The sequence below is a fragment of the Branchiostoma lanceolatum genome, chromosome 2 (assembly GCF_035083965.1).
Source record: "Branchiostoma lanceolatum isolate klBraLanc5 chromosome 2, klBraLanc5.hap2, whole genome shotgun sequence".
NCBI classification, from domain to species: Eukaryota; Metazoa; Chordata; class Leptocardii; order Amphioxiformes; family Branchiostomatidae; genus Branchiostoma; species Branchiostoma lanceolatum.
This window is the reverse complement of record NC_089723.1, coordinates 3,048,030-3,063,547: the sequence shown is the minus strand read 5'-3', so window position 1 is coordinate 3,063,547 and position 15,518 is coordinate 3,048,030. Positions and strand designations below refer to the sequence as shown.

General features: G+C 43.7%; 1 protein-coding gene across 1 annotated transcript; it reads left to right on the top strand.

Moving 5' to 3' along the window:
- Positions 1–630: 630 nt before the first annotated feature.
- LOC136427200 (uncharacterized) lies at positions 631–5,755 on the top strand. Its single transcript, XM_066415974.1, has 4 exons — positions 631–884; positions 1,157–1,444; positions 3,252–3,450; positions 3,806–5,755. Exons 1-4 carry the CDS (start codon positions 667–669, stop codon positions 4,694–4,696), a joined length of 1,596 nt encoding a protein of 531 aa, XP_066272071.1. The 5' UTR covers positions 631–666; the 3' UTR covers positions 4,697–5,755.
- Positions 5,756–15,518: the final 9,763 nt, after the last annotated feature.

Genomic DNA, 15,518 nt, shown 5'->3' with positions numbered 1-15,518 from the left:
GTAGGGGAAAGGCTTGAAATTCTCAATGTAGGTACAAGTATTCTGAGGTGATTGTTTTCATTGCTCAATGTTGTAATGGAAAATTAACTTGTTCGAGCATGCCACGCGCGGACAACGGCCCTGTTTTTGTTACACTGTTTATGTTGCTGGTTACCCAAGGCTCGTTGGGAACACTAGTTGGCAGCGATGGGGGTACTTCAGTTGTATTTTTGATGAAAAGATCACCCCACATTTTCCCACACAATCTCCCTTATGGCGCCAGTATTGTACAGAATGCTCTCGATCCGTCTTCTAATTACTGCAGAAATATGGTGATGACGCAAGATGTTTTCTTAATACGAAACTGCTTCTGATACTCCGAAATCTGACCGCTGGGTCCTTGACTAGAAAGCCAAAATTCTAAACGTAATTACAAATCAGTGTAATCTTAACGTTTCATTTTGTAAAATTCTGTTTGATGTTTCTACATGACTGTTTCAGGAAAATGCATTGTAATAAACATTTCTTGAATGAACGTTTTAGCCATAGAACAAAAAAACAGTATCTACTTGAAGTCAGTTGATGTTGTGGTGCTTTCTTACACGCTGGGGTGAATAGGTTAGAAAAGACAACCACGATTAATCTGTATCCCCTCCGTGTTCAATTTACATTACAGGTATCATAAAGATGTCGCGACAAGGACAGAGGAGTCGGCTGGCATGTTTGACATGTACTGACAGACAAAAGAGCTGCAGCCACGTCTCGGCCTACAAGCAATGGTGTAAGGATCGCGGGGTCGATTCAGAAGTCGTGCTGATCGCAACCAAAGAACAGACTTTCGACTCCATCTCCAAATCACCATTCGCCTACCCTTGGTCGTCGGAGATGGCGCAGAAATTAATGATGTAAGTAAAATACATTATAATGTGACTTGTTGATTATCTTAGACTTGGTGACAATTGCAGTATCTTTGACAAGCTAGTTTGTGGTGGAGCAAGTTTGCTCATTTGTAGAAATACATTCAAGTTGGAAAGGATAGTCCATGATAAGCGTGCACTAAGTATGGATATGAGCCTTCTACGAAATATCTTAATCAATCTTAATTGTGGATGTTTTTTCTCACTCGGAAGCACGTGTTCGCCATATTGAGTTTTTTTTTCATATGGTATGTTGCTAGGTATGAGAACCAGCGTACAAAATTTCCCCGCCACCTGATCCCAGACACGCCAACACGGCCTTGCCCTCATGGTCACTCGTGGGACGCTCGTGATCCAGTGGAGCAGGGTTGGATTGTCTATTCGGGTGTGACGATTTACACGCGAATGGGCACACTGACCGAATACTTCGAGGACGACGCCGGCACGAGTCATCCGAGGGTAGCGTACTACCGGCCAACTGAGGGGCAGTGTTCCTGCCGCCACTTCTATGACGGACTGGGAGATCTTCTCCATAATGTGGACAACAGGTGAGACGACTCAAATACAAAAAATGAAAATGTCAATTTTTCTTACACCTTGAAATGTTGCTACCGTGAACCTAAAGGGAATTACACTATTGTAACAAAGATAACGTGTACAGACAATTAAAACAGCTATATGCCTCGTTGTGATAATGCTCTCCGGTTTCAATTAAGGGTTAATGACCCGCCCCGAGGTGTATATGGTGTCATAACGCCTGGTCATGTGCCATAACCACCGAATAAAACCACCAAGTGAGCGAAGCGAACGAGGTGGTTTTATGAGGTGGTTATAGCACATGACCAGGCGTTATGACACCATATACACCGAGGAACAGGCGGGTCATTAACGTTATTATCACATAGCCTATCCAAACTGACCCATATAAGAGAGACAAATTTCTGTATAATACATAGATTCTTTATTTAATACTATACATGTAAAATCAATCCATTGTACATATGATCTTCATATAATCCAATGTAAACAAGCGGTGACTTGTCTTCGAGCCCACACGGAACAGGCACTAAATATGATGCAGAGTATCTATGGTGAGAACACAGCACATCCTGAGATTGCCTATTTACTAAACAACTTGAGTAAGCACTGAGTAACCTTGGGGATGTAAATACTGTATGTCAAACAAGGTGGAAGACGAAATACATTTTATGTCAAGTTGTCCATTCTACGACAACGAAAGAAATGAGCTGTTTAAAGAGGCCACTATATTTCATCCTAATTTCTCCACGTTTTCAGACGAAAAGAAAACTACTCTCCTCTTAACATCACAAAACCCACATATCACAGAAAAAGTGGGATCATTCGTCTTCCACAGTCTCGGAAAAAGAATTATTACTCAAGCCGGAAAAAAATCCCACAGAAGCGTACACATATCGAGCCAAGATCATTGTAGGTACAAACCTGTAAGAATTTGGGCGATTTTGACCGTAATTCTTTCGATGCCAACACATCGGTTTCGGGAAGTTACGTGTTCGTGACTTGGGCCATGGGGAGGGGGGCGTTTGTTTTTAACAAGACGACATCACTTTGCCAGTAACATTCTTAATTTTCGTCAGGTAAAACCCCTCAGAAACGTGAACATACCGGTCTGGGGTCCTCTTGGGTAGAAACGTAGGAGGTTTCATGGGCGATTTCTTTGTCTGCCATGATTTGCTACTTCGGAAAATACAAATTATGTGATGAGTGGGGAGGGGACTCTGTGTGCCCGCTGCTTCTTGTTGGTCACACTCGTCAGCTTCCTTGCCCCTCAACCGCTGAAGTATGTTCCTGGGCGTCTTCCCTAACTTCCCATGACCCGAAAACTGACTCTAAGTCGGCGTCTGACAGTTCCTCGACGAAAAACTGTGGTACTCTTATGGCGGACGTTCGAACGCGTTCTGCGAACGATCGTCTGGGCCGGTTCCACTTTGACGGCGGGGGTGTGAAAAATATTGTTTTTAGTCCTTCCGTTTGAATTTTACTTGAATTGAATTTTTTTTCCTTTTTTCATGAATTCTTCATGTATTCTTAGGACATTTGGGGGAATTTTAAGACAATAAAGATATTTTAAACAAGGTTAAGAAAAAGATTCATCAAAGAGATACCCCCATCTACCAAATGGAACGGTTTTGTTATGGCATGACGTCAATAAGTGGTGTTTTATGGCGTGATAACAGACCACTTATTGTGGGCAATGGAGGCTTCTGATTGGTCGACGCCATGTACCTATGTGATAATGGTTCATAAAGTTTTGGTCCTGACATTATCACTATCTTGTTCCTTATCCGTGTTCCGTTTTAACTATACCATCTATAGGAACATGTTCTACATGGGGTTTCGGCTTGACTACCTACACTCGATGATCGACTCAAAACAGCCGCTTAAGTCCACACAGAGTTCAACCAACAGGACTCGGTCTGCGGGCAGCGACAACGGGTTCAAAGCAATGCCCTATGAGATGTTCCGGAAGGGGTGGAACTCCTTCGCCAGGCGTATCGACATCAATTGGGATAAGGTAAGATAAACTAGTTAATCTGTGCATATGTTGCTTTAAAAACTGCAAACGGCCCAGAGGGAATGTGATATATATACGGTGTATATCACTATGATTCGTCCATTGATTGAATATGCTGACATTGTATGGCGTAGCCTTCTCTGTAAATCATAGTGATCTATTACCTCGGCACGGATCTGTACTGGTTCCACAACGTATTTGTGATCCCATACAACTTTCGCGCCAACCAGAACAGAATCACGAATTGTGCTTTCTGCATGATACTAGTTTAATATATGTGAATAAATAGATTTAAAACTAAGTAAAATAAATCAAGCGCTAACCTATCGGTTTTCTTTCCACTTTATATGCACAGGTCTTCTCTTGTCCTGAGTGTGGTCCCGAACCTGACACCGTCATCTGTGACGGCACGGCCGTGGGGTTCAGGAAAGACCTGATCGCGGGGTGCACCCCTGAGCCGTGCGATGGAGTATCGTCTTCATCAAACACGGTTCAGGGGTCACGACACTCGGATCGGGTCTTCCTAACCTCAGAGAAGGCGCGCAGACTACTGCTACAGTACTCTGGGTCAAAGAGGGGCACCCGTGGGATGAGCAAGGGTCTTTCCGAGGAGGAGATGAAGACCTTGCTGGGCCTGCTGGAAGTAGAAAACCGTCAGGACATCGCAGACATCATCCGTCGTCTGCTGGAGGGAGATGACGGGCACGGGAAGGGAGATGACGGGGACCCGGTGCGGATGGCGCCAGCTGGATACAGCGGGTTCTTCGCCGAGCTGGCAAGGTACACGCCAGTGTGTGGTATGTTACAAATTGCGGGCGATGACATAGCCATGAAAATTGCAAAGAAAGTGGCAAAAGGAAAGATTCTGCTAGGACAGGAAAGGTATGGCGAGTATTTCTCGTACTTGCAGAAGAAGGCACCAATTCTGTGTACTTTTGTACATATCATTGGCAAGGAAGGTCACATCCCCTCTGATGTTTCTACCCTTATTCTTAACTTGATCAAGATTCTCAAGTCAACCTTTGACAAGGTTCCCGTGCCCTCTCCTAGCTGCTACCCACCTCCACCACCCTCTTCTCTACTCTCCTTCTTTCCCTGCTTGCGTAAGAGATGTGGCCTACCTCCCTATGCTATGGACAAGAGACGCCGTGTTAAAGCCCGGGATGGTTGCAGGAAGGATTCTTACGGGCATCCTTCCTTGACTCCCGGTCTTTTTACAATCTTCTGCAAGCACGGGGTCTGCTAGGTTTTGAGGCTATGACAAGCTGCGAGTCCCCGTATCACCCATTCGAAATCTTCCGGACACGTTTTCAAGTAGCTCCACAGTATATTGTGTATGATAATGCATGCATGCTCCACAGGTACGCCATGAACAGAGAACCTCACTTCTTCCGTAACACTACCTTTCTGGTTGACCGCTTTCACTTCGATAACCACATTGGATGTTCCCTTGGTTACTGTATGAATACCTATAAGACTAACTCTGATATAAACACTATCAACTCACAAGTTAACGAACAGGCTAACGCTGGGCTGGTCAGAATCCAACCACAAGTCTCCTACATGACTCCCTCTAACTTCATGTTTCACACCTCCCTATATCTGGCTATCCGTAACACGGATGCCATTTCTTCGCTGGCTTCAGAGTCACACTAACTGCTAACAGCTTCTGTCTGTTCTTTGGCAATCCTGTGAGAGTTGAAAAAAATCCATTCGGAACTTTGTTTGGCTTTTTTGCCTGTTTTTGTGACTTGCAGCTTGGCATTCCGCAAACAATAGTGCTTGCTTTACCAACGTTTCATACAATGTACTTTGTATTTTTTTGCGATTTCCTTTTTCTTCTCATTTCACGATACAATACAGTTTAAAGCTACTTGTGATATATCGATTGATTAGAAGATTGTACTTCCTTTTGGAGTAGCTGTATGTGAGTTACGATCATCAATGTTAACCTACTCAAGTTATTGTTTAACTACTAGCATTATTTTTCGACTCTGTGATTTATTTGTGTTGTCGCTGCCGATCCCCTTCAGCAGGAATTTTGTACATACATGAATTGTAATAAGTCTAAGTTGTTATATTTTGCTTTGTAATTATGAGTACTTTGAGTGCACGTCTTCTGTATATACCCATGCTCAGTGCATCAAGTCATCCGGTGCCGATCCCCTTCAGCAGAAATTTTGTATATATATGAATTGTAATAAGTCATAATTTTATCTAAGTTGTTATGTTTTGCTTTGTAATTATGACTACTTTTGAGTGCACGTCTTCTGTATAGACTCATGCTCAGTGCATCAAGTCATTGTCAATATTTGGTTTCCTTGCATACAATACCCAGTTATCTTATGTTGATCTGTCAGAAAGAAGAAATACATGTATATTCTTCTTCATGTTCTCAGGAAATAAAACATTTCTTCTGCAAGTAAACCAATGTTTCCTTCCTCATTTGATCTAGCATTGTCACGTGACATACCTTTTGATATTTAGTCTATACTCTGTAGTGCTCAGAAAATAGTAGCCGCCGGGCGTTCAAAGATCGAAGGAATAAACGCTGTCTGTTTACCGTAAAATAGTCCGTAAAACCCCGGGCATGGCAATAAATAGTACCCGCCGGGCGGAGGGAGTGCAAAGATCGTCCTAGCGGAAGGAATACACGCAGTCTGTTTACCGTAAGCGTAGTCCGTAAAACCCCGGGCAGAAAATAGTAGCCGTCGGGCGGGGGGAGTTTTGCGTGCAAAGATCGTCTTAGCGGAAGGAATAAACGGCAGTCTGTTTGCGTTCAAAGATCGTCTTAGCGGAAGGAATACACGCAGTCTGTTTACCGTAAAACCCCGGGCAGTAAATAATACCCGCCGGGCCGGGTAGTTTTGCGTGCAAAGATCGTCTTAGCGGAAGGAATACACGCAGTCTGTTAACCGTAAGCGTAGTCCGTAAAACCCCGGGCAGAAAATAGTACCCCCCGGGCGGGGGGAGTTTTGCGTGCAAAGATCGTCTTAGCGGAAGGAATACACGCAGTCTGTTTTACCGTAACATATAGTCCGTAAAACCCCCGGGCAGAAAATAGTACCCGCCGGGCGGGGGGAGTTTTGCGTGCAAAGATCGTCTTAGCGGAAGGAATACACGCAGTCTGTTTTGCCGTAACATAGTCCGTAAAACCCCCGGGCAGAAAATAGTACCCGCCGGGCGGGGGGAGTTTTGCGTGCAAAGATCGTCTTAGCGGAAGGAATACACGCAGTCTGTTTTACCGTAACATAGTCCGTAAAACCCCGGGCAGAAAATAGTACCCGCCGGGCGGGGGGAGTTTTGCGTGCAAAGATCGTCTTAGCGGAAGGAATACACGCAGTCTGTTTTAGTAACATAGTCCGTAAAACCCCCGGGCAGTAAATAATACCCGCCGGGCCGGGTAGTTTTGCGTGCAAAGATCGTCTCAGCGGAAGGAATACACGCAGTCTGTTAACCGTAACGTAGTCCGTAAAACCCCGGGCAGAAAATAGTACCCGCCGGGCGGGGGGAGTTTAGCTTGCAAAGATCGTCTTAGCGGAAGGGATACACGCAGTCTGTTTTAGTAACATAGTCCGTAAAACCCCGGGCAGTAAATAATACCCGCCGGGCCGGGTAGTTTTGCGTGCAAAGATCGTCTTAGCGGAAGGAATACACGCAGTGTGTTTATCGTTACATAGTCCCGGAAAACCCCGCGGCTCAAATACGTAGCCGGCTCCCGTCAGGGGGAGTTTTTCGGAATATACACAAGCAGCCCGTTTGCCACCTCAATTCGCTCAAGAAATACGTGTCAACTCTTGTGGTGAAGAGGAAATACACGCGCGTGCCAAATTAGCGCGACGTGACGAAATACACGTACGTGCGAAGTGTGCGTGTCGTGAAGAAACTCCCGCTGTGTATTTCTTCACATTTGGGTCAGTTTATATACCTGTTTCCAGACGTGGTAACTGGAGGGCGGGGAGGGGTGGTGTTACGTTATCTTTACGTCGTCTGTTTTCTTTGGTTTTTGGTTATGTCAGGATAGATGTGAGAACGTACCGCTCTACTTTACGGACACGTAAGACACTTCAGTTGTATCGAAGACGTGAGGATCACCCCTCATTCTCCCACGGATGATGTCATTATTGGCGCCAGTGGTGTTCGTAACGAATGTTCTCGATCTGTACTCTAGTCTAGGGTGGGAGGGGGGCTAGCGTAGGAAAGAAATATGAAATCTTCATTGACACAACCAAAGTACAGCGACTTTCGTAGGGTCTACTACATCTATGCATACAAACAATCAACTGGGTACAAATGAATTACTCGTAACCTTTACATAACTATATCTGAATAGATATGAGTAAATGAACATGTTGAGTCCAACGTATCATTTACACAATTGGTTCTAAGGTCTCTGAGACATTCTTTTATAAATTGACTTATGTGCACGTAGTAAGGGTTATCTCCCCCTAGAGTGTAGTTGAATCAATCTATCGAAAGGGATATATCAAATCATTTTGAACAAACGGAGAGGAAGGTGAACAGCTTTGTGCGTTTATCATCATATCGTAAACAATTCATGATAAAGTGACGTTTATACTGAATCTCATTTAATATTTGGACAAAAGCTCTGGTCACGGGGAATTTTATTACATCTCCCGACTTCTACGTTCAGTTTGTGAATGCAAATAACTTTGTTATCAATATCCTCTAAGTACTATCTCTGACTGCCCCAAGCAGATGTAAGGATGCGGTTTGGTCCCGGTGTTGTACGAGTGTTTGTTGTTGTTGTCATTTTGCATTTAATACGTTTTTCCAGTTTTGTTCAAACAAGATGCTTGTAGTGCCCAGTGGTACATAGGGCAGCAAGTTTGTTTTATTTATTCATTAATCTATTCATTTATTTATTTCTGTATTATTCTACTAGGGTAGCTCCCTTAGTGGCTTGGCACTAATTTTCAGGGAGGCCCTAGGTATACACATAGACAAACAATTCACTGAGATTTCCATAACATATTTGTGCATATCCTTGCTGTTTCCAGTAGCATGCTATATTTTTACAGGGAATAGTGTTCTTTTTTAATCAAACGGAGGGTTGTAAAGTTGCACTACTAGAAAAGGCGACATAAAATTTGCACAAACGCCGAATCCTTACATCTACTTGGAGATCACCTGCCATTGATATACTGCACACTAGTTACTCAACAAAAATAACAATATGGACATACAAGGTATGCCGCACCGAATTCGTCCATTTCTACTAAGTATGTCATTGAAAAAATTCTATACGTCAAACATTAATTTTGTTAAGAAAATGGAGGGGGTGCTAGTGTTACTGTAATACTTAAATGGGGGGTTGGTCGGCTTCTATGTTAAGGTACTGTAATTCACTTTATCTTCATTGTAGCAAAATTTCACGGTGTAAGGAAAATAGACATTTTCACTGAACTTTAACTTCAGGGTAGTGGCATGTGTGAAGGAATCATAGACATTAACAAGTTATTTTAACGGCGATGATACGTTCATGGTACAGGGGTAACCATGAAAACAGTGAACATAAAGTTACAGCAAAAGAAACAAGAATTACAGTATGCTACGTGATCGATGGCTGCCTTGTTTATCTTAGCTGTTTGCAATGTTGGACATCTACGGTCGGTTAGCAGCGTTCTTTGACACCGGACCTAAACCATTAATTAGTCACTGAACTCTCTATTTAACCTCCTTGGTATAGCTTATAGCCTATCTTATTAATAATCTCTATTCGTGGCTATTGTTCAGTATGGCATATTATAGAAAAAGAATGGAGCACAATGGAGTTGTTTTATTGGTGAAAAGATCATCCCACATGTTCCCACACATAATGTTAGAGTTTCGAAGCTTACTCGGATAGTTTGGGGCCAGCAAATGAATCACGGAAAACGCACGGAACAGAACCTGATAGTGTATGAGTGAGTAAAATGTACTACAGTCTGTATTCACCTTTCTTCAGAGGTTGGAAGGATATGTACAGGCATGCCACACCGTCCACAACTGCCTTGTTTATGCTAGCTGTTTGTATTGTTGGTTATCCAAGGCTGGTTAGGAGCGATCTCTGGCAGCGATGGGGTACTTCAGTTGTGTTTTTAGTGTAAAGATTATCTCACATTTTTCCAGACATAGTCTCCCAACTGGCGCCAGTATTGTACCGAATGTTCTCAAACCGTCTTTTACAGACCTTTCCGCGGATCCCATTGCATGATGGGAGACGCGGGGCACTATGGGTAAAGATAAAGGGGTACACAAAATCGTTATCATGACAACTTAGACCGAGAGCAATGCGCATGCGCCACGTACGGTTATGCCACGTATCATGTTATTGGCAAGGCTTTTCTTCAACCTTTACATAACCTTGCCGCTTTGTGGTGTACATTTCCGTATGTGTTTGCTTGTTACTGTATAATGTGGACGTGTCTTGACTTACTTGATATTATGATGGTTTGTCGTTGTAGAGAATGGTGGCCTTAATAAGAGAAATATGACTTAAGTTTGTCCTTTACCCCTCCCCCATTCACCCCACCCACTACCACCTATCAGCTTTGCAATTATGTAATATATGATAGTGTAAACTAATGTAAAGGTAAGTAGTTGACTGTAGTAGAAACTAGTCCTCAATAGCTCTTTATCTGTATCATTATGCCCAGGTATTATGTACTTGCAATTTGCCTTCGGGCATGTACTTGCAATAAACATATCTATGATACCTGCAATTTTTGTTTGCAATCAGAAAATACGTGTAATGCACTTGAGAATCAGAATCCGGTGGACATTGTCTTCTCCATCATTTCCGCCAGGGGGCGCTGATGTCAGGCTGAATCTGCTGAATATGCCTCTGATGTAATACGCATCGCTAGATGGCGTCAGTGGGTAGCCGATAAGGATATCCCGCGCACAATTTAGGGGGGACAAGCTACACTAATGCTAGGGTCACATTTCCAATACGAGGCCCGGCCAGGCAGTCTTTGGGAACGAAAATTATGATATAAAAGACAACTGAAACAGAAAACGTACCCCAAATTATTTAAGAACATAGTTTGTCTAGATCTATGGACATATTCTTTGATTTTTCGTTTCCTCAAACAGCCCGGCCGGGTCCCGGTTAGGAAATGTGGCCCTAGCATACGCGGTAAACATTCAGAAGACAAAGCATGACGCTTTTTCGCTAGCTAGTAGTGTAATGTGACTTCGCTGCGGCTGGAGTATTTAGCTAAGCACACCTAGCCTGGTCTACTCTTCTCGATAACGGTGTTGAATTTTCACCTACAGATCCACAGCACGAAATCGAATATTTAAGCAAACTTTCCGAATGACGGAAACAAGAATTAAAGGTCGGTAAATATTTCAGCAGAGTTTACGGGGCCGTTAATGTCGCTGAAAGTAAGATTTGAGCTTTCCGCAACCTTTCCGCGTTCGTTAACATGAATTAAATGCATACTATATCTTTCCATGGACTTTAAGCATCCTTATATACATCGTATAGATGAAACATGATGGTACATCAGTAACCAATATATTCTCCAAGCAGATATATTCTCTCCTGGGGACTAGTAGTGCCTCAATTTTTAAATTCTTGGAGAAAAGCTGGTATACCCGAAACGGTCTTCGATCTTTAAGATACACCCATTTGCAGTAAACACCAATCCCGCTTAAGTCATTTCTCATAAGTTTCTTTTTTAAACAACGCACCATGCATGTGCACGCACATTGTACGTCTACTTTGTAGTAAAATTAGACATACAGTCCATACCTATCTTCGAGTTGATCTTCTTTTATCCGTGTTTATGCTACAGCTTACAAAAAACAGCAGTTATATTCTAAGGTATCTCCCCCCTTTTATGTTTAGGTAGAGAAAAGCTGCCGGGAAGCGGGCGTTTTCCCTTGCAGTTATTTCTATCTTTCCGATATCCTTCCGTTGCATATAGGTTTTGTTTACATAACCCACTCTTATGTTTAAGTAGAGAAAAGCTGTCGGAAAGCGGGCGTTTTCCCTCGCAGTTATTTCTACCTTTCCGATATTCTTCCGTTACCTTTAGGCTCGGTTTACATAGAAGGGGGGAGACCTCCCCCCTTTTATGTTTAGGTAGAGAAAAGCTGCCGGAAAGCGGGCGTTTTCCCTCGCAGTTATTTCTACCTTTCCGACATCCTTCCGTTACCTTTAGGCTCGGTTTACATAGAAGGGGGGGAGACCTCCCCCCTTTTATGCTTAGGTAGAGAAAAGCTGCCGAAAAGCGAGCGTTTTCCCTCGCAGTTATTTCTACCTTTCCAATATCCTTCCGTTACATATAGGTTCGGTTTGCATAGAAGGGGGGAGACGTCCCCCCTTTTATGTTTAGGTAGAAAAAAGCTGCCGGAAAGCGGGCGTTTTCCCTCGCAGTTATTTCTACCTTTCCGGTATCCTTCGGTTACCTTTAGGCTCGATTTACATAGAAGGGGGGAGACCTCCCCCCTTTTATGTTTAGGTAGAGAAAAGCTGCCGGAAAGCGGGCGTTTTCCCTCGCAGTTATTTCTACCTTTTCGACATCCTTCTGTTACCTTTAGGCTCGATTTACATAGAAGGGGGGAGACCTCCCCCCTTTTATGCTTAGGTAGAGAAAAGCTGCCGGAGAGCGGGCGTTTTCCCTCGCAGTTATTTCTACCTTTTCGACATCCTTCCGTTACCTTTAGGCTCGATTTACATAGAAGGGGGGAGACCTCCCCCCTTTTATGCTTAGGTAGAGAAAAGCTTCCGGAAAGCGGGCGTTTTCCCTCGCAGTTATTTCTACCTTTCCGATATCCTTCCGTTACATATAGGTTCGGTTTGCATAGAAGGGGGCAGACCTCCCCCTTTTATGTTTAGGTAGAGAAAAGTTGTCGAAAAGCCTGCGTTTTCCCTCGCAGTTATTTCTACCTTTCCGATATCCTTCCGTTACATATAGGTTTTGGTTACATAACCCACTCTTATGTTTAGGCCACAGCAAGTAAATTTTATGGATGACATCCTCCACAGACTCCAAAATTAATGAGATAGGGCGAAAAAAAAACAAGGCGGGCCAAAAAAAACAAGATTCCTATATTTTCAAATTTTGAGATCATAACTCTTGTTAAACAAGAACTGAGGCGACGAAATATGATATCATGACCAACAGGTCTTTTATTCCTGTATTCAACCAATGAGGTTTCATATATAATATAAAACCTCCTTGATTTAATGTAAATATGTCCTTGTAGATGTGTGTACATCTCAATAGACTAACTACAACAAATGCAGGAAAGAACTTGTTGTACCATCATCTCAAGCAACTACACTGGGAACTCATATGCGATGAAACACCTTGTGTATACAGCTCAATTAACTAGACCCCCCCCCCATTATTTATATAATGTCCTTGCTAGAACAAATGCAGAAAACAGCTTGTTATTATACCATCATGGGCAGGAACTACACTGGGTATTCATATGCAATGAAAAACCTTAGACTGTCAACATTTACGACATATTTGCCAATTTTTGGCATGTTTACCACCGTCAGAGGGCAATGAAATTCCTTGTTTTTTATTTCGAAATCAGGCGAAAATTAATGAGCGCGCTGATGTCATCCATAAAAATTACTTGCTGTGGCCTTAGGTAGAGAAAAGCTGCCGGAAAGCGGGCGTTTTCCCTCGCAGTTATTTCTACCTTTCCGACATCCTTCCGTTACCTTTAGGCTCGGTTTACATAGAAGGGGGGGAGACCTTCCCCCTTTTATGTTTAGGTAGGGAAAAGCTGTCGGAAAGCGGGCGTTTTCCCTCGCAGTTATTTCTACCTTTCCGACATCCTTCCGTTACCTTTAGGCTCGGTTTACATAGAAGGGGGGAGACCTCCCCCCTTTTATGTTTAGGTAGAGAAAAGCTGCCGGAAAGCGGGCGTTTTCCCTTGCAGTTATTTCTACCTTTCCGACATCCTTTCGTTACCTTTAGGCTCGGTTTACATAGAAGGGGGGAGACCTTCCCCCTTTTATGTTTAGGTAGAGAAAAGCTGCCGGAGAGCGGGCGTTTTCCCTCGCAGTTATTTCTACCTTTCCGACATCCTTCCGTTACCTTTAGGCTCGGTTTACATAGAAGGGGGAGACCTCCCCCCTTTTATGTTTAGGTAGAGAAAAGCTGCCGGAACGCGGGCGTTTTCCCTCGCAGTTATTTCTACCTTTCCGAAATCCTTTCATTACCTTTAGGCTCGGTTTACATAGAAGGGGGGGAGACCTCCCCCCTTTTATGTTTAGGTAGAAAAAAGCTGCCGGAAAGCGGGCGTTTTCCCTCGCAGTTATTTCTACCTTTCCGACATCCTTTCGTTACCTTTAGGCTCGGTTTACATAGAATGGGGGGAGACCTCCCCCCTTTTATGCTTAGGTAGAGAAAAGCTGCCGAAAAGCGAGCGTTTTCCCTCGCAGTTATTTCTACCTTTCCAATATCCTTCCGTTACATATAGGTTTTGGTGACATAACCCACTCTTATGTTTAGGTAGAGAAAAGCTGCCGGAAAGCGGGCGTTTTCCCTCGCAGTTATTTCTACCTTTCCAATATCCTTCCGTTACCTTTGGGGTCGGTTTACATAGAAGGGGGGGGACCTCCCCCCTTTTATGTTTAGGCAGAGAAAAGCTGCCGGAAAGCGGGCGTTTTCCCTCGCAGTTATTTCTACTTTTCCGATATCCTTCCGTTGCATATAGGTTTTGGTTACATAACCCACTCTTATGTTTAGGTAGAGATAAGCTCCCGGAAAGCGGGCGTTTTCCCTCGCAGTTATTTCTACCTTTTCGTTACATATAGGCTCAGTTTACATAACCCACTCTTATGTTTAGGTAGAGAAAAGCTGTCTGAAAGCGAGCGTTTATCCTCGCCGTTATTTTTACATTTCCGTTAACCTTCTGTTACCTTTAGGCTGGGTTGACGGTGCTCTCAGTTTTAGAAAACAACGCGGAACATTGAGCTAACAACTCCCCCAGATTGAATATCTATAGGTCGGCGGGCATACTGTCTTTGGCCGCCGCACAAATTGGCTCAGTCCGCGGATCGAGACCGCGCCGCCGGCACGTTTTGGCAGCTTTGTGTATTTGTTCCTTTTTTTGTATCAAAAATCATCAAATAACGCGTGTTCTCACGCAGTTTTCCTTTTTATAATCTACAAGTAACGTCTAGAAAGATCGCCGCTAACAGTATTTTCTTTTGTCGCTCGGGTCAGTTGTTGTGTTCGGGGCAAAAGCGAAACGCAAGGACGTCTGCAAATTTATACAGTGTGAAGTCGTAAACAAGCTGGGCGGTACGTTGAGATGGTAATGCAACATCTCCATATTTACTAGTGGAATGCCATGTGACAGGGCATTACCCAATCAGAGAAAAGGGTGGCTTTTTCAAATTAACCGTACATCCCAGAGACAGTTATTTTTTTTACAGCGAAGACAGCTCATGAAGGAAGTTTGAACTCAGTCGTTTCAACCCACAAGTTATGGCCACAACGTTGTTCTTACCACCCGGAACCCCGACGGGAAAACGTAAAGCTGGGACAAGGACACCAGCCTGTACAACTTGGTGAAACCAAGGAGGTTTCATAGGATTATACTTCCTGGGTGAAACCAAGGAGGGTGGAGATGCTGAACGCGGGCACGCGATTCGGGACTTCGTTGTATCTCCAAATCCACCCGGTACCAGTGGAGACAACGGTTAAACAACGGCGTGAGTTAGCCTCCAACCAGGCCCAATGGATTGCAAAGACCGTATCCAACTGGAAGAAGGAGCTTGTATGTATAGCAATCCAAGTACTTTCTCTGCCAGTTTGATACTGTCTTGATGCAACCTATAGATCTGCTTGGAGATTAGCGTGAGTGAAATCGGAACCTGTCTACCTGTCTTGATAGGAACTATCCCTGTCGTGTCGCCCAACACTGGGACCGGAATCGTGGACTTGGAAATGTCGCAAAATGGTGAAGGGAGAATCTACCGACAATGTGAGATTGATCCCTCGTTGACCGCGTCAAGTACAAGTTAGAATATGACGACCGATGACGTAACCGCAAGTACCTAGTAAGTGTTATTCAACCCAGAATGA